General features: G+C 41.3%; 2 protein-coding genes across 2 annotated transcripts; both read left to right on the forward strand.

The window, feature by feature from the left end:
* The first annotated feature begins 1,001 nt into the window (after nucleotides 1-1,001).
* Nucleotides 1,002-11,281, forward strand: syt19 (synaptotagmin XIX). The gene is made up of 9 exons (XM_083762444.1): nucleotides 1,002-1,188; nucleotides 2,258-2,494; nucleotides 4,412-4,482; nucleotides 7,783-7,905; nucleotides 8,445-8,627; nucleotides 9,164-9,316; nucleotides 10,111-10,233; nucleotides 10,429-10,540; nucleotides 10,899-11,281. Exons 2-9 carry the CDS (start codon nucleotides 2,308-2,310, stop codon nucleotides 11,207-11,209), a joined length of 1,263 nt encoding a protein of 420 aa, XP_083618570.1. The 5' UTR covers nucleotides 1,002-1,188; nucleotides 2,258-2,307; the 3' UTR covers nucleotides 11,210-11,281.
* A 2,304-nt stretch (nucleotides 11,282-13,585) lies between these two features.
* On the forward strand, nucleotides 13,586-18,780 carry dnaaf4 (dynein axonemal assembly factor 4; the record flags this gene model as incomplete). The annotated part of the gene is made up of 9 exons (XM_083764016.1): nucleotides 13,586-13,708; nucleotides 14,966-15,113; nucleotides 15,980-16,113; nucleotides 16,247-16,433; nucleotides 16,676-16,821; nucleotides 17,316-17,428; nucleotides 17,534-17,687; nucleotides 17,838-17,943; nucleotides 18,668-18,780. The coding sequence occupies 9 exons, from the start codon at nucleotides 13,586-13,588 to the stop codon at nucleotides 18,778-18,780; spliced, it is 1,224 nt and encodes a 407-aa protein (XP_083620142.1).
* Nucleotides 18,781-18,959: the final 179 nt, after the last annotated feature.

An 18,959-nucleotide genomic window follows, 5' to 3' on the forward strand; every position in this document is an offset into this window, starting at 1 on the left:
GGATGCAGGCAGTGTACACTTTTAACAATATCATTTATTAACAAAAGGTATAATAACTTAACTTAATCTTACAAACAAAAGAGTGTGGGATGTGTAAGTCAGTCATATCAGTAGTGTCAGTGTGGATGTGTGATCAATGTAGTGTGGGGTGTTGTATGGTGTGTAAATCAAGGCATAAAGTCAAACAAACAAAAGGGTGCTGTCATCTGGAGGGGATCATCATCAGAATGGCTGCCACCAACTCATTTATAGAGCTCCAGGGAGCAGTGATCAGGTGCTCCCAATGCACCTACTATGATTGGGGAAGATGGGAACCTTGGCCGACGCCTACACATAGATCTGTGGGGGGAAACGCATAGATAGGGGAGTACCGGTACACTAAAGGGAGACAGACAACACAGGCCCTGCAGGCCAGTCCAAAGGGGATGTGACATAATTATGCTATCCTTCGATTTCATGTAAGAGTCCAACAGGCCTTATCGCCAGCACGCAAGCAGCTGATTTGGGTATACTACATGCAGCTGATTTGGGTACTGTTCAGTGATAACACGGCCCACACCTGGAACAGTCCTCGCAAATGTTAACTGGCTGACGGAGAACCACAATGCAATGTTCATCTTAAAGTCCACACAGAAATCAATGGCCAAATGTATATTATTTCATAACACCAATCGATCTAATAATTCTGAATGAATAATTTGCTCTTTGAAGTTGAACCAATTTAGTTTTTACCCGTCTTGAGGTAGGTATGGTGAGGCTATTCTAAGCTATGATTCATAAGACAAAGTATGAGTAAGTAAGGAAGTGGGTAGTAAGGCATCCTGAAGTATTAGTTCAATCTAATCAGACCAGTTTGCCCAGAAAGGCGTGCACGCACGCACGCAGGCAGTCAGGTGCTGTATGTGCACGCACACACGTGTGTGTGTGTGTGTGTGCAGATATGAATGCAGAGTATATACAGTACAAAGACTCACAGAGTGCCTTGAAGAGACAGACTGGTATAGAGAGTGAATGAGTACAACAGGATAAAACACTGATGAGAGGAATGGGAGACAAGTTCTGAACATCTGGCAGTAAATGTTTCATTTTGGAATTTTACCAGCTGAGCAGCATGGATTTATAGCACTGTACAGTATGTACAGTATCTGTATTCAAACAGAAGAGTGGAATTTTCTTCACTTACTGGAGGTAAACTGTTCATATATACCAGTATATATATTTTATTTTTTATTGTATACGTTTTATATATATAACAAAAAGCTGTTGTACAGTGAATGACTGTGATACTATGCTATATTTACATATAATGTAGTATCACATTCAAATAATTATAGATCCAAAGCATTGAACACTGTTATGTATCATGTGTCCATGTTATTTTATGAAGCTGCACTATATACTATATTCTATAAGCATTACTAGTAGGCAGTTGATTCTATGATGTTGGATCATGTAAGGCAAGCCATCAGGTACCCAGTACTGCCAGGTGAACACACCTCCCAGATCCCCTAAGCGTAACCACACCAAACCCATGCTTAACGTAACCATTACTATTAAACAGCGCTTAACTTATAACTACAATGGATTAATTAAACCCACGCCAAATGAATACCTGAACGTACTCAATGAGATCAAAACAGAGACATAGTTGTAGCCTGTGTGAAGTTTCTCCGTACAGTTAACTTTGCATAACATAACGGCATCATTTCTATTTGACTAGACAGTTCCCAATTGGCCATGAGTATTTTATAATCATGTCCTCCTGGCAGTATCATAGTAATCTCATTCTCCACCTGTTACTGTTGAGGTCAAGGTCAAGGTCAAGTTTATTCATACTCAGAAGATCGTCTGCTACTGTAATTGTTCAGAGATGCACAACCATCCACATTTGGTTTAAAAAGTCCGGAATTAAAAATGTGCCGTGTTAAAAAAAAGAAAAGTGACTAGTAAAGTTTTGAAATAGATACAAAAGTACAATAGTTAGATCAGAGATGTAGTGTAGTAGAAGTAAACGTGTTGGAAATTGTAAATACTCCAGTAAAATAAAAGTACTTCAAAACCTTATTTAAGTACTGTACTTGAGTAAATGCACTTACTGTAGTTCCTTTCCACCAATGGATGAGTCACATCACTGTATAATATGCCTTTGTTTTCTTGGAAAAAATAACATGATGGGAACTATGCACAAAAACAAAGTTCACCCACTTTTTTTACTTGTAAAACTGATGTGACAATAACGCTGATTCTGATTCTGTAGGCCTGCCTGTGTTGAAGAGGTAGAACAACTCATGGAGGTAGAAGATAGTCATGGCCATATTGATGGACTTCCCTGTGGTTCTGCTGACTTCTGGAGAGCTGAAGATGCCCTTCTCAGACCCGGTCAAGTACTGCCTCCTGGGCATCTCTGTGCTCCTGCTCCTGGTGGCGGTGGGGATCCTGCTGTGGCAGGTCTCCATGTGCTGCAGCGCGCAGACACAAGCTAAGCAGGATACTGGTGAGTTCTGCTGCGCTCAGACACAAGCTAAGCAGCTGGATACTGGTGAGTTCTGGAGAATCAATAGAATAACATAACACACGCGCAGACACAAGCTAAGCAGGATACTGGTGAGTTCTGGAGAATCAATAGAATAACATAACACACGCGCAGACACAAGCTAAGCAGGATACTGGTGAGTTCTGGAGAATCAATAGAATAACATAACACACGCGCAGACACAAGCTAAGCAGGATACTGGTGAGTTCTGGAGAATCAATAACATGTGCTGCGCTCAGACACACGCTAAGCAGGACACTAGTGAGTTCTGGAGAATCAATAACATGTGCTGCAGCGCTCAGGCACAAGCTAAGCAGGACACTGGTGAGTTCTGGAGAATCAATAACATGTGCTGCGCTCAGGCACAAGCTAAGCAGGATACTGGTGAGTTCTGGAGAATCAATAACATGTGCTGCGCTCAGACACAAGCTAAGCAGGACACTGGTGAGTTCTGGAGAATCAATAACATGTGCTGCGCTCAGACACACGCTAAGCAGGACACTGGTGAGTTCTGCTGCGCTCAGACACACGCTAAGCAGGATACTGGTGAGTTCTGGAGAATCAATAACATGTGCTGCGCTCAGACACACGCTAAGCAGGACACTGGTGAGTTCTGCTGCGCTCAGACACACGCTAAGCAGGATACTGGTTAGTTCTGGAGAATCAATAGATTAGAATAACATATAACACAACAGACTTTCTGATGAATTGAAAATGGAGTACCCTTATGTAGGCTAAACAACTCTTAGTGCTTGTTCTGGTTTTATCCTCTTAGCAGATTTTGTCTGGCCCATGTACTTTCGTTGAACTGTACATTGATTGATTGATTGAAATATTTATTAACAGTTTGCAGAATTACAGTACAATTCAAGCACAACTCAATACAAAGACTGTTAACTGTGAGTGGACGACCCAATAAAGCATTACACTTGTTCAATTGTTCAATTCATCAAAACATTTAGAGACGTACAAATATACACTTCTATAAAGCCAAGGAGCAGAACGGGAATACATCATAAAGGAGGCAAAAAGGGAAAGGAAACATATACAGTCAGTGAGGGGAAAAGGGGTGGGTGGGGGGGGGGATTCAGATTTTACAGGGGCCAGTTTCGAATTGCAGCCGTCAATAGGTGCCCTATGAGAGCGGATTTGAAGGAGTCAAGGGATTCACATGTCTTAATGACTGTTGGTAGGGCGTGACACATTTTGGTGGCATAGGAGCGAAAATAATTTAGTCCCTCGTTTGTGCCGAATCTGGGTTGCACATGGTTTTGTTGCACTCCCTCTGGTGTTGTGGGTGTGGACTTAAGGAAGTATTTGGGTACATGGGTATCTTGGTGGTGTATTGGACCAGACCCATTGCAAGATGCTGTACTCTGTCTTCGACCCTAAGCCATTCCAGCCTGTCAAAGTGGGCAGGGGTGAGGTGGGTTTGGGGGGTGTACTCATTCTACAAACTGTTAATAACATAATCAATCAATCAATCAATCAATCAATCAATCAATCAATCAGTAGAGCAGTGGTTCCCATATTGTTCAGGTTGAGACCCAAAAGAGAGATTAGACGTTTGCCCGGGACCCAAACTAGTGAAAATAGCAGATCTACAAGCACACAACACGTTGCTTCGCACCACGTTGTGAGCTTGTAGATTGGCTATTTTCACTAGTTTTTTTTTAGTTTTATTCATGGGATTTCTTAGATTTGTTTTGTTTGTTTTAAAATGTATAAAATTGTTTTACATTTAAAACAATCTTTTGAAATATGTAGGAAAACAAGAAAGAAGAACCCAATGTTTGGAAACCAGTGCAGTAGACAGTAGAGGATGTGCTCATAAAATAAATTATCATAATACCTTGCCCTGAAATGTGTTCTAAACAGCTACCAACCTGCCGTACCCTGATGACATGTCCTCAACACCTGGAAGTTGGCCAGGAATACCAAATACTAAGGTAAGACCTGCCATAAAGAATGGAGCTGCATGGTGACCATTTAGTGATGTGTGGGATTATTAGGAGCACTAGTTGGAGACAAGTGAATTTCTTTTGAACATGGTCATGGCCACACATTTTGTTAAAGATGGAGTGCCACAATTTTTTTCCACCCTAAAACATGATCATCAGGTATTATTACAATATAAGGGGGAAGAACTTTTTCCAAAAAGTGTACAGTATTTGTTAAAATCATGCTTTTATGTGGACACGCCCACCAGTTCATTAAGTATGCCTGGTTTGCCTGGTGGGTGGTGATGGGTGGTGATCCACCTGAACTGAAGCTGCACCCACAGCTGTAGTTGTATGATAAAGGGGGAGGGGTTAGGGGAGGGGCTGATAGTGTGGTGTCACTATATTACTGTTTACTTCATTGGCCCGTTTGACTGTCAAGGGTTCAGCCTCCAGGAAGAAACCCTAAATACAAAGGGAATACACCATTGCACATAAAAACAACTCCAGGGTGTCTAATGAAGTACTGTCACCTCATAGACAAATGGAAAAATACAAAAATTGTGGCACTCCATCTTTAAGAGGAACAGAATTAAAGCTTTGCTTAGCAGTTTTAGGTTTTAGACCATCTGTCAATCTGTCCGTGACTCCGTGTGTGTCTGTAATCTGTATGTGTAACTGTTTACACCACACGCTACCTGATCAGTGTTGTATTTCAGGCTTTTCAGCCACAAGGAATATTGATCAAATCAGTGAATGACAGCCGTGTCATTTTTCTGGATTAAGAGTTGCAGAGCAATCCTCCCTCCTGGCTATAATCCCATAAGGCTATGGCCCAGAACTAGCCAATCACAATTGGTCTGGTTTATGGGCTCAACAATCACGCAATCAATTTGCCGGCTTGAGTCTGAAATGACAATTTACATTTGGTTGTAAAGGTGTGTACTCGGAGTGTACACACCTTGTACATTGTACAAATGGACACTCTCCATTCACGTAGTCTACTCACTTACTGTACACTCCCAGAATTAGGGTCCATTTAGAACCCCCAGGACCCTGGAGGGTCCATGGACCGCACATTGATAAATGTACGATATGCACACGGCTGCCATCTTGCCAGCAAGGTGCTAACTAGGTGTAACTTCCCATAGACAGCCCATTCATCCAAACAGAAAAGTCCTATCTAATTGTATTAAGTAACGTCAAACAGTAACTCACCAACATTGCAGCTGTACGAAAAGCTTTAATTCTCGTCTTACTATCTGTAAAGCGTTTGTTTCATAAGAAATCCACCGTAGACATGTTATGTGCTACTTCCTGTCAAGAAATTCCTTGCAGATGATTATTTTTCAAAGTCTCAGTTTGGAAGCACTCGTTATCAGTAAAGCAACCTCCTGCTGCCTCCTGCATTTTATGTGCAAATTCAAAACAGGTGTTATGCATGGGCTGTTGAGTGATAGTCAACGAGCACTTGCAAACTCAAGTACTTTTTTTAGTAAAAAAATCATATGAAAGGAATTTCTTGACAAGGAGTAGCTCATAATATGTCTACAGTGGATTTTTATTAAACAAACACATTGCAGATAGAAAGAGGATAATCCAAGCTTTCCATACAGCTGCAATGTTGGTGAGTTTGACGGTATTTTTGAGTGGTGCAACCACTCCTACAACCAGGAATGTCCGTGTACCTGTGTGTGTGTGTACCTGTATAAGTGAGCACGAGTATGTGACTTAATAATAGCAGTAGGGGGCGCTAGAAACAGTGAGAGGGGTAGTGCTGTGTCTCTAATGAGAGAGAGTGAGAGAGAGAGAGAGAGAGAGGGGGGGGGGGGGGATTGCACCACTCAGTTCACACATGTGTGATTTTTATACAATTAGATAGGACTTTTCTGTTTGGATGAATGGGCTGTCTATGGGAAGTTACACCTAGTTAGCACCTTGCTGGCAAGATGGCAGCCGTGTGCATATCGTCAATAGCTGTGGTGTCAATGTAAACTGTCCTTGTCGTTGTCTGGGGCAGAGGGACAGCAAAACAGGACACATTAAATTGCAACCATAGCACAATACAAACATAATTGACAGAAATAAATTAACAATCAGGCTTTGCTGATTACAAAGACATTTGAATGACATCATAAAGATGGAGGAAGGTAGATAATGTGCAAGAGAGAGACAATTTTGAGGCAACAGTGGAGATGATACACAACAGCTCAGTGGCGTGACATTTAGAGGGGCAGTTGCTCAAGTGAAAAAAGGGCACCTTGTGCAGCGCATTTTGGGGCGGGAAGCCGGGAACCCATTTTGGTGCTTTAGCTATTGAAAAATAGCAGATCTACAAGCTCAAAGCGCGCCACTGAGTGGTGCGCTACAAGCTTGCAGGTCTGCTATTTATTTTTTTATCGAAGAACCACTGACATAGAAACATAGCTTTAGATTTTGGGGGCCTAAATAATATAGTAGAAGCGTTTTTTATCAAGATTTGATGGTCCATGGTCCACACACTACAAATTAACTAGGGGGTGCACTAGCACCCCCTAGTGTCTATCTGTGCACGCCACTGCAACAGCTAATGTGTTACATGTACTTAAATGACTGTACAAAGACCTTGCACTGCACACAAGACAGCGTAATTCTCTATGGTTATCTATCTGTGTGTACATCAGGAGGCGTGCTAGTCTTGTACACTGTTTAAAGGTATATTCAGTGATTTCACTTAATTAAAATATCACTTATTTTTTTGTTTTGTTGTGATAATCCTCCCTACTATAGAGTGTGCTGGCCATATAAGGAGTTCCTCCCTGTCCCCAGTTAACCCCTGGGGGTCAAAAAACCTTAGGTTTCGTTTTTGACTCTCTATCCTGATTGGACGAAAGGCTGGGTCCCACAGCCAAAAACGAAACCTAAGGTTTTTTGAGTGAAATCACTGAATATACCTTTAAACACTGAGTGAGGTGTGTGTGCGTGTGTGTGTGTGTGTGTGTGTGTGTGTGTGTCTGAGTTCTAGAATAGTTTGCTCAACTAGAAGATAGATGAAACCATGCAGGCAGTCATGAGTCTGAGTATAAGAAAACAGAATGTGACTGCTGTCATGTCCATTACGTGGTAAAAAAAAATAGAAAGTAATACTGCCTCATGAAGCAATGTATTAAGAGTATTTATGTATTTTTCTTTTATTAGTGCTGCAATTATGAACATCTGCATTTGTGGGTATATACGCAGATTATGCACTGTAAATACACACAGTATATATGTGTCTATATGCATGCTTGTGTAACGTGTACTTTGTGCGTGCGTGCTGACCTCCCCCAGGTGGAGGAGGTACCTGTATGTGTAGAGTCTCACAGGCTGAGTCGCTATCTCTCTCTGGGGTCCTCAGAGAGCATCCTATCAGATGGAGACGGCTCGCTGGACGAGCAGGCCAACCAAGAGACGGTAAGAGACCACAACATTCCTTTATCCAAGGCGCTTCACATAGATTGTGCATTACATTCACCCATTCACACACACATTCATACACTGATGGCGGATGAAACCATGCGAGGTACTACCAACCAGCACATCAGGAGCAATTAGGGGTTCAGTGTCTTGCTCAAGGACACTTCGACACTAACTCTGGGGGAGCCCGGGTTCAAACTGGCAACCTTACGGTTACCATCCGGAGACTCTACCCCCTGAGCCACCTGAGTCAGCTCTGCCCCAGCTTGTGCTAAACTAATTGCTATACAATTTTCAATTTACGGAGCATTCCTACTTTTTGCTCTTCGTAGTGTTTTTTTTGTCCAGTTCTATAATATTTAATATTTTGAATGTGCCTGGTTTCACACAATCAATGTTTGTAAGAGCTCCTCACAGAAACATTCCCTTGGTCCCACATCAGAACACATCTACAAACCATTTTCACCTCAGCATTGTTCCTTTTCTAAGGAAACGTCAGGTTGAAAGCTAAGACACTCTGCTCTCACCTCCAGCAGGAGATCCATGGGTCTCTGCGGTTCTCCCTCTACCGCGACCAGCTGCAGTCTCGTCTGGTGGTCACCGTGCTGCAGGCAGAGGGGCTGCATGGGAGGAACCAGACCCGCAGTCTGCATCCCTTTGTCAAGCTACGACTGATACAGGCAGGCTCTGAGGAAGTGGAGCATCTTGTGGATGATGAGGTAATGGACCCGTTTATAGATTTGTCTTAACAGGATATGTCTAGTTATGTACAATTATAATGAATATGTACGATTTAGGCGCACCAATAGCAAGTATTGACAAAACGTGACTATAGAACTATAGATCCGACCGGATCATAAACCCAGAAAGGAATGCTTCCCAGGCTAATGTATGACATATACCCAAAGCTGACTTCACCCGGCTCTGACACACCTAAAATAATGCCTTGACTGCCTTGATTTTTGAAGTTGTGGTGGTGATATTTTGTGTTCACCAGTGCCACCAATTGCTTTAACTCTGTAATAATATTCCTATTCCTTGGTTTCCCTAAAATAGTTTTTAGTTTTTAGTTTTCTGAAAAAGCTATGTTTATACGTCAGTCATTCTTCGATTTTTCAAAATTAGCAGACCTACAAGCTCGTAGCGCGCCACTCGGTGGCGCGCTATGAGCTTGTAGATCTGCTATTTTTGCCTCTCTGCTAAAGGCGTGCATTATTATTAAGTACGTTTACTCATTATCGTTATCTTCCTATAGGGTGAGGGCATAAACCGAGATGCTTTGTGGACGGTGGTGCAAGAGTGGCAGACGCGCGTCGTGAAGAACAGCTCCAACCCTGTGTTTGGAGAGCAGTTCGTCTGCAGCCTGCAACAGCTGCAGGAGCTGCATCAGGTCACCCTCAGGATGGAGGTATAGGCCTACTATACACTCAGATGTCTAACCAACAGCAACAACATTCCTCAGAATAGTAATGAAGCACTGAGAAAACTGATGCGCCTTTCTTGGTCCTTTTTTCCCCCCCAAACTTGACTACGGTAGCGGTGGTCTCAAAAACATAAGGGAAACTTTGACAGAAAAAGACTCGCTCAACTAGAAGTAAAACTTGGACTGAGACTTAAGAAAAAAATATTATGCTCATAAAGTGCTATTAAAAAAGCAATTAAAAAGCAAACGTTTCGGTCCTATAAGACCTAGCACTGACGAAGGTCTTTAAGGACCGAAACGTTAATTGCACTTTGAGCACAGAGCACTTTATGAGCATGATAAAATAAAATAAAAAATATTCTCTTAAATCTCAGTCTAAGGAGTTTTACTTCTAGTTTCTATACGGTGAGCGAGTCTTTTTCTGTCAAAGTTTCCCTCAGAATAGTAAACTTTGTCAGCCTATATCTGCTTCTTTACATACAAACGACACAGTAAATATTGATCACGTACTGATGTTAATGAACTAAACGGTGCATTTGTGTAGGGTGCGACAGTTAACCAAACTAATCGATAAAAGATCTGAGATGTGGTGGAGTAGAAGTAAACATACTGGAAATTGGTAATACTCAAGTAAAGTGCAAATACCTTAAAAATGTACTTAAGTACAGTACTTAAAAGTAAATGTACTTAGTTACTTTCCACCACTGCTGATACACCCATGTGATTTACAGTACTACCAAGCCTGTGTGTTTGTTGATTGTATCCGTGTGTGGTTTCAGGTGAGGGACTTCGATAAGTTCTCCCGACATGTCATCCTGGGAGAGGTTCGGGTTCCTCTGGGGGAGTTCAAGCGTAGTTCCTACCCTCTGGAGCTCCAAGAAGACCTCCAGACACCTCAAAAAGTAAGACGCAGAGACATACAGTACTAACATTACATTATGGCACATACATACATGTTGTACACACCCAGACACAGATATGCAAACATGCATGCAGTTGTGTTTGCACAAATGTACAAACAAGAGCAGGTTATCTTTAGCAGCAGCATATTAAGACGTAATACTCTGACGCCACCCTTTCCTTACTCTCTCCACTAGGATCCTGTGGGGGATGTTCTCCTCTCCCTTAAGTTTCTTCCCACTTCTCAGAGGCTGGAGGTTGGATTTCTAAAGATCAGAACTCCGCCCATTGACACACACACAGATACAGGTAAATATCACACACACACTGAGTGTGTCATACAGACAGTGTTGACAGTTGTCACAACATCACAATCCCTGCAACCCATTCTGAACGGGCACCCACTTTGGTGTCGGCATCATGTTATGCTTTAGCTTTTGAAAAATAGCAGATCTACAAGCTCATATCGCGCCACCGAGTGGCGCGATACGAGCTTGTAGGTCTGCTATTTTTGAAAAATCGAAGAGCGACTGACATTTCTAGAATCTGATCTCAGGTCAGAATGGGTTAATCAGACCAGTGTGTGTCCAGTGGAAACCTCATATAGAATCTGATCTCAGGTCAGAATGGGTTAACCTGTCTTATCCGTGCTTGATGCATTGCACAGCCCTGAACGCCAGGATCAGCCTTCAGTGCAACAAGTCCAAGCGACGGCACCGGAAAACCTCTGCGGTTCCCCGGCGACAAGTGACCGTCTTCAACCAGGTCCTCATGTTCTCCCTGCCAGAGCCTCCTCTTCAAGAATGCCACATCTCGGTCTCTGTGTATCAGTCGCAGGCCGCCAGTAGGAAGTCACCCAAGCATCTGATTGGCCAACTGAACATACGGAAAGGGAGGAGTTCCGAGGACCAGCACTGGAGCCTGATGATGCAGTCAGTCCGCCAGCCAATAGCAAAGTGGCATCAGCTTTTGATTTAGAAATTAAAACTGTGCATTTATAATATAGCGCTTTTGTCCAAAGCGCTTTACATGGATTGTGCATTGCATTCACCCATGCATACACAGATGGCGGAGGAAACCATGCAAGGCAATTAGGGGTACAGAGTCAAGGACACTTCGACACTAACACTGGAGGAGCCCAGGATTGAACTGGGAACCTTGCGGTTCCCATCTGGACGCTCTACCAACCACTCTACCCCTGCCGCCCGTGCATAGTGGACAAAGCATGGATCCAGCCCAGTATTGTCAGGGTTAAAGGGCCAATCATCAGGACCGCCTGTAAAAGAATACAGCTGTAACTGTATGTTATTATGAGTCATACATATTTGTTGTTGGTGTCTGTTGGTATCTTGAACCAAACACAAATTGGGCATAGCCACTTAGCCAGCATAGCTTAGCATGTCAGAGTTCATATTTTAAACATTTTCTATACAGAACTTGCCAATGAAACAAAGGCATTTATTATATAATTGTTCTCTCAAACATGGAATGCCGTGATATTCTTTCTCACCTAAAACATGATCATTAGGTACTATGATAGATTATACTAGGAGAAAGTTTTTCAGTGTACTTCATTTAAAAATGTTTTTATGTAGCCACACCCACCAGTTCATTAAGTATGCCTTTTTTTTCCAGGTGGGTGGTGATCCACCTGAACTGAATGATACTGTATGATAAAGAGGGAGGGGATGTGTGGGAAGGAGGATGACTGAGTTAAGCAGTCACACCTGGCCTGAGTCAAACTAGAACTGGACTCAGAGCTGGGTGTGGCACCTGTTGTGCATGGACTTGATCAAGTCCATGTGATGTCACTAAATCTGGTGTATTTCGATTGGGCCTTTTGACAAAAGCCCCAATTTGAGCTTTCAGGAAGAAACCAAAAATACACAGGGAAGACATATTTGAATATGCTAATCACACCTGGGGGTCTATTAGAGTAATGTTAACTCCATAGACAAAAAACAGAAAAAGTACAAAAATCACAGCACTCCATCTTTAAAGTCAAGTGAATCTCTCACCCCCCTCAGAAATATTATAAATATATGATACTATCTACCAAAGAGCATCTACTTTATTGTTACAACTATTAGTCTTATGAAGCTCTCCTGTTCCATCATGGACATTTCACTTATTGTATGTTTTGGCTCTGTTGAATTAGCTCCAAGGTGGTCTACTCTTTTAGTGAAATGTCTGACTGTCCTAATCCATATTTTAGAGCTATAATGGCCATGTAATATGTGGATTTTCTAAAATATAATACTATCTTGGTCTCAATCACTCAACTCGTGACTGTCAAACCAAAACCTTGGAAAAGCTACAAAACTAAAAAAATAAAATTAATAATACAAATAAAAAAAGAACATTAGAGCATTTAAACAAGGCTATCCATTCTGGATAGATGTACTGTAGATGGTTGACAAGATCAGCTTAAAGAGGTTGTTCACCCCAAAAATTACTATAATAATCGATTAGTACTCACCCCATACCACAAAGGAGACTCTTTGTGTCTCCATAGGGAACCACTGCTGGTCATCCAATTATTATATAGGCCTATAATAATATAGGAATGCGACAAAAAACAAACAAAATTAATGAAAGTCTCCATGGGGGGAGTAATCGATAGAAAAACTTGTTTTGGATGAACTATCCCTTTAAACTTATCTTGCGTTTTTGCCATGAAAGAACCTATTGTATTTTAAAAGTTTTACTGATTCTGTTAAACAGTATGATTATTTAGTGTCACTAATTTTGTGAATGTATATAGCTTCTACCTTTTCCTTGTTGTTCTGCGGTCTATAGGCCTATGTATTGTATGTTCTATACACGTGTCTCATGTCCAAACAGTAACAGTTGGGCTGTTAGATATTGTAAGTATTCCAGCATGCTCATTGCTCAATTAATAAATATTATTTTGTTGATCACATATCGTTCTTGTGATTTTGACTCTCAATTAGCCACTTGACAGTATGACCTAAATACACATACGTCATCATTTTAAAAAGGCCCTTATTAGTTATCCAAAAAAAAGGAAAAGGAAACAGCGCCCTCTGCTGATTTTATGGAGGATTGGTTGTAAGAACAGCTAGGTAAAAACATCCGCGTGCACGCCTCTATGGTGCACGCTCACTGGTTGTTGCTATGGTAACGAGACGCAACACGATAATTAGACTTGCCTTACTTCCCGAGCTTGCTTCCTGGAACTACTAAGCTACAATTCTTCGACAAAAGGTCAAAGAAAGTCCTCTTGACTTGAAATACACCATAGCTTTAGAAAATTTCGACAAAAATTTGGAAACATTCCTCACTTCACTTGCGGCTGTTGCTGCCTACGCGCCTCATTGGAGCGATTTGGAAATGCCATTGATCATTAAAGACTACTCATGGACACAGACCGAATCGACTGTTTACATAAATGTACCTGTAAAGGGTACGAAAGCTGCGAAAGTGGACGTCATCTCTACAGACGAATATCTAAAGGTAATTAATTTAAATGAATCCCAGGGCCATCCGTGTACTATTACGCACGCTATTAGGACTCCTAATTCTACTGCATCCATCCGATGGATGCAGTGGAATTAGCTAGGAGTCCTAATAGCCCTAATAGAATTACGAATCCCTTGGAATCCACATGAAATAAATGCATTCAAGCCATGCATATCCACGGATATCCCAAGCCGTGCATGCCTATTCCCACTATAGGCTGAGGAAGAAATGCCACTTCAAATCAGCCTCATGGTGGCGCTACAACAGGCCAAGTTGCGACACACACACACACACACACACACACACACACACACACACACACACACACACACACACACACACACACACACACACACACACACACACACACACACACACACACACACACACACACACACTCTCCAACACTTATACCGGAGCCAACCAGTTGTGCTGCCTCCGTGCGTGCAGTGCTGATGTTGTCTGTTGACCAGCCCAGTCCCCAGTAGACTTGAGTCACAGTCACATCCATTTTCACATTTTTCACTCAGGTGGGTTGCCAATTTCAGCCATACCCCTTTTACTAGCTTACATTTTGATAGTGTTCCAGTCCCAATTACACCTGCTCATTTCTTTGTCTCATCGTCACTCCCAATTTCACGTACTGTATGTGATCCTGTGTGTCTAAGTTCTCTCCCAAGTTCCAAACCTGAAAAGGCATTTTCTGTTTTACTAAAGAGCTCGATAGAGACAAACATGCAGCAATGAATATCAGGATTATAGAGATAACTTTTTTTTGTTTTTGTTTAAGAAAATAAATATCCCTTTAGCCTACCCTGCCTATAGTGAGAGTTGCTCAGTCAAATTTTGCTTTTAAAACATACATAGGTATTTCAAATGTAGCCTACATGTTTTTAAATAAATACAATGCTGTATTGAAATGTAGACTTTTCCAGAACATCCATATAATAAACATTCAAATCAGATATTTGAATTAACAATATATACTTTACCTTCCTATAACTATGTTGGCAATCCATTTTCAATTAATAATCATGTTAAAGGTAATCCTTTTTATTATTATACTGCAATCATGTTATTTGTAAATTATACAAATATTATTTTATTATGTTGTCAAGGCCTCGTATAAGCCCTTTGGGCTTCTTGCCTCCTTTTAGCACTTCCTTTTTATATTTTGTGTTTCTTTTGTATTGTGCTAAATCAAATCAAATAAAGTAGTAGAGTCAAAAGTTAACTTTCCTCTTTGCACAGGTCCATTTCCCACCCTTCCTGTTTGAAGCGTTCCTGTTTGAAGCGGTCATTGATGATAAAAGCATTGCGAAGATTGGAAATGGCGTTGCCATTATCATCCTGCAGAAGAGGACCCACAGAATGTGGGAGCATCTGACGATATGTAACTGTAAGTATTAAAGCAGTGGTTCGCAAACCTTTTCATGTCAAGGACCCCCAAATTGACACTAATTAGCCCCGTGGACCCCCATTTGAAAAGATATGCCATAAGAGAAGATTTGTACGGCTCTAGCAGTGATTTAGTTTATGGACCTCCATTTAATGGGATGTATATTGTAAAATGTTAATTTAACTCTGAGAGTGTACAAATGGAACCAAATAGTTACAGACCCATAAGGGTCCATTTGGTTCCAAACTATCATTTAGCTGGGGACCCCCTGGAACCCCCTCAAGGACCCCTAGGGGTCCCCGGACCCCACTTTGGGAACCACTGTATTAAAGCACACCATTTTACCACATTACTTAAGTAAAAGTATCAATACTGCAATATATAAATACTATTACAAGTAACTTGATTCAAAATAAAAGCATTTACCAAAAGTAAAAGTATTCATTCAAGTAGTTTTCAAATGTATAAAAATCTTTTGACGCATTGTGAGCTTGTAGATCGGCTATTTTCAAATTGCCAATATATATATATATATATATATATATATATATATATATATATATATATATATATATATATATATATAGGGTTGAAGTGATTAATGTATGTTTTGTAATAATAATCCAAATCTACAAACTGCTAAAATGTTTTCAAATAAATGTAGTGGATTAAAAAGTTAAAAGAATTGCCCCTGAGATGTAGTGGAGTAGAAGTAAAAGTATTGGAAATTGGAAATATTCAAGTATAGTGCAAATACTTTGAAATTGTACCTAAGTACAGTACTTCTTTCCACCACTGACTTTACTGCATTGTTCTTGTGACCAATGGACAAAGATGGCCTATGTTAACATGGTAACCTGTTCCAGACAATAAAGATAAAATGAAAGAAATCAGAGAGAGGGCACTCCTGAATGCCCAGGAGAAGCTGGCAATGGAGACCAAAGCCAAAGCTGCAAAAAGGCAAGACGAAAAGAAATATGCATTGGAAACAATGATGAGGGTATGTTTCTCACGGACTAGTCAGGGCTCTCTCTCTCTCCCCCCTCTCTCTCTGTGCATCTGCACAGTGTCAGCAATCATTTTACAATGTTTGTTTTTAATACTGTCATCATCATAATTATCATTGTGTTCAGCTTGACCAGGAAGAGAGAGACAGGATCCAGAAAATGAAAAATGATGAACGTGAGAAAGCGACAGCAGAACTGGAGGCGTGGAAGGAGAAAAAAGATGCAGTCAAAGAACCCAAAGTCAAAATGCCATGTCCAAGAACCAAGTTGGATAAAACAAACGAGTCTTCATTTGGACTCGCCGTCAAATGTGGTAAGAAATGCACTGCATGGTCTATACATTTCACTGTACGGTTTCTTTCAATACAAGCATCATAGCCAGGGCTGGGCGATTACTATTATAGACTTCAAATCAATGGCCTAGACTAGAGCAGGGGTTCTCAACGTTTTGGGCTGGGGACTCACTTCTCGATAATCCGTTATTGGTTCTAAATATAGATATATCTCTGGCTAATTGGCCTGCCCTAATTTATCCATTTATATCTCTGCATGCAGATCAAAGAAGCAGCCATGGATCAAGCAGAAAGAAAAGACAGGTGGATTTGCCTCCTCCGAGATCCTTTGGAAATATTCAACTCAAATTTACCCCAAGAGTTTTCCCCACAGCACTCAGAGAATCCAGACTGCCAGAAGAGGAAGAGGTGAGGGATTTGTTTATCTTCATTGCCAGTCAGCAGATCCTTGCATGGATTTTAAAGAGGATTAAGTGATGAAGGTGAAGGAAAAAGCGAATTATGGTAGCCAATGAAGATGTAACGAGAGCTTATTCACAAGCTGTATATACCGTAAGTAAAATATAAAAACATCTTTACATGATGTGGTGAGGAAGTTTAACATTACTTATTTTAGTGGTTATGTCAAGGTGAAGAATCTTCCCAGTGCTCACTAAATCGGTGAAACGCAGAAAACCGAATATGATGAAATGATTAAATTAATACTGCCACAGATTTAGTCGTTCTCATTATTGCCTAGTTAGGTCGATGCACAGATGATTTGCTATTACTCCACATCTACGCACATAATTGACCATGAAAGCCGAACTGATGGCTACATTATATACGAGATGTCTTTGTCCAGAATGAAATTAGCATGAAGTTTATCTTTCCAAATGTGAACCGATCTTTTGTTCAAACAGTGGCTCAAAAAGCAAGCGGAAGCAAGACGTGCAGTAAGTGCAGACCTTGCACTAGAACTGAAAGACTTGAACGAGGACGAGAGGAACCCCGACTGGTTGAAGGAGAAAGGAGAGTATGTGATGACGCCTCCTCTAGATCTGGAAAAATTCCAGCATTAAAATAGGTGCAAGAGTTTTTGGATACATCTGTAATTTCACTCCATTTTTTCCCCCCACAGCAAATGTTTTTCAACCGGCAACTATCTGGGTGCAATAAATGCCTATAACCTCGCGATCAAGCTGAACCGAAAGATCCCAGCCTTGTATTCAAACAGGGCTGCCTGTCACCTGAAACTAAGAAATCTTCACAAAGCCATCGAGGATTCCTCCCAGGTCTGTATGGCAGCTACACTGTGGAACTGTCAACCTGCTCTTTATTGCCTATCACAGAACACAACTTGCATTCTTAAAACACAAAGACTAAGTGACCCAAATTGGAAAAATAAATGACAAATACATACACCCACCAATCCTTTTCATCAGGCACTTGATCTACTGACTCCCCCGGTTGCTGACAACACAGCTGCCAGAGCAAGAGCGCACGTGCGGCGTGGCACAGCGTTCTGTGAGCTGGAGCTCTACGCAGAAGGTTTGTAACAGCTTGAGCTAGGCTCCTACTAACTAGACAACATGCTTGCTTTCATTTACTCTCTTTATGAACCAGTCTAAAATGTCTGGATGTCAGTGTCACAGACACATACTGTATCGGAAGAAATAATCTTGACATCCAAGAAGTTGGTTATTATTAACCACTTTGGACCCTATGAACTTAGTCATGCAACAAATGCCAAAAATAGCCGATCTAACAACTCGTCACGATGTGATAAGTTGTGAGCTTGTAGATCTATTTAGCTCGATAATTCTTTAACATTTCCTAAGATTTATGACATGCCCAAAATAGCGATGCCAGTGTTAAAGTGGTTAAGCAGCCTTGTAGTCTACGCAGTAATACCAACAAGACGCGCAAACGCGGGAAGCGAACGCAGCTCGTAAATTGCAATAACAACAATTAGAATAAATTACGTACTTTTTTCTTTTTAGTTAGTAATTCTTTTAAGTTTTCTACTGTGTGTGTGTGTGGTTGTTTGTGTGTGTGTGCTACAGCTGCGCCCTCTGGTGGCGGGCGGGTGGTGTCACAGCGGGACAGACACACACACAGACATGATCTGCAGGGTCTCATAGTTAGTGCTCAGTGCATTCGCAATCACTGCGTTCGCAATAACTCAAGGATAGCCATCCTGTACCTACCTGTTCTGCTGGCCTACAGTACATAATACTACCAACTAATATGTTTTGGGACAATGTTTTTACAGGCCTTCAGGATTACCAAGCTGCTTTGCTGATATCTCCACAAAATGAATCCCTACAAGCGGACGCACAAAGAATCAGACTCATTATTCAAGGAAGTGACAGTGTTGTTCTATAGTACATGTTCGTCTCATCCACCCAAACACCACAGTGGCCCTTCACGGAGAACATGGGACTACACTACATTACACCTAATCCATTACTGCAGCAAGCAGTAAACCTTGATTTCTTCTAGGTTCTTCCATTTCATGATGTCATCTTGTGACCGAAAAAGGGAAGACGCTGCACAGGTCATAG

The sequence above is a fragment of the Protomyctophum parallelum genome (genome assembly GCF_964188405.1).
Source record: "Protomyctophum parallelum genome assembly, chromosome: 4".
Lineage (NCBI taxonomy): Eukaryota > Metazoa > Chordata > Actinopteri > Myctophiformes > Myctophidae > Protomyctophum > Protomyctophum parallelum.

Coding starts and splice junctions, on each gene's coding strand:
- syt19 (XM_083762444.1), top strand. CDS start 2,308: ATGGCCATATTGATGGACTTCCCTGTGGTTCTGCTGACTTCTGGAGAG. Junction 2,495..4,411: donor ACAAGCTAAGCAGGATACTG/GTGAGTTCTGCT, acceptor TGTTCTAAACAG/CTACCAACCTGCCGTACCCT. Junction 7,906..8,444: donor AGCAGGCCAACCAAGAGACG/GTAAGAGACCAC, acceptor CACCTCCAGCAG/GAGATCCATGGGTCTCTGCG.